The sequence below is a fragment of the Fulmarus glacialis genome, unplaced genomic scaffold (genome assembly GCF_000690835.1).
Source record: "Fulmarus glacialis isolate BGI_N327 unplaced genomic scaffold, ASM69083v1 scaffold24189, whole genome shotgun sequence".
Taxonomy (NCBI): Eukaryota; Metazoa; Chordata; class Aves; order Procellariiformes; family Procellariidae; genus Fulmarus; species Fulmarus glacialis.
The window spans coordinates 29,991-30,417 of record NW_009235544.1 but is presented as its reverse complement, the minus strand read 5'-3'; the positions used below and the strand labels follow the sequence as shown (position 1 = coordinate 30,417).

Sequence of the window (427 nt, the reverse complement as noted above, 5' to 3'; positions counted from 1 at the left end):
GTCCACGAAGGGCAGGGGCAAACGGCCGCTCACCCAGAGCTCTCACCATGGGGTTGTTTCTGGCATGCGAGGAGCCTGCGAGGTCCTCACACCTGCACGAAAAGGTATAAAGGACCAGTTAATTCCATGCTTTGCACCAAGGTAACAGTGGAGGATGCAAAGAGCCTCTATTAATCACAGCCCAAAGCCTTGCAGATGAGCTTGGCTCTTCTCCCTACCGAACCCAGTCACTCTTGTCCAGCAAATGCAACAACAATTTCTCTGAGTATGTGGAGAAAAAAAAAGCACTTCTGAGCTTTTGGGACATGAGCCGCTTGGCAGAAGAACGGCCCGTCGGCAGCTCGCGCTGGGTTTGTTGCAACCGCCATGGCAAAGCCGCAAGGGCGACGGGCCGAGGGCCCCGAGGGCGTGTGTGCGCCGGGGTCAG

The 427-nt window shown here is 56.4% G+C and overlaps 1 protein-coding gene across 1 annotated transcript in view; it reads left to right on the top strand.

Annotated features, from left to right (window-relative positions):
- Positions 1-366: 366 nt before the first annotated feature.
- The window catches only part of LOC104082823 (tetraspan membrane protein of hair cell stereocilia homolog), a 4,543-nt gene continuing 4,482 nt past the window's right edge, over positions 367-427 (top strand). Inside the window, exon 1 of the mRNA XM_009586077.1 lies at positions 367-412. Within this exon, the coding sequence (XP_009584372.1) occupies positions 367-412 (46 nt within the window). The remainder of the gene's footprint in view (positions 413-427) is intronic.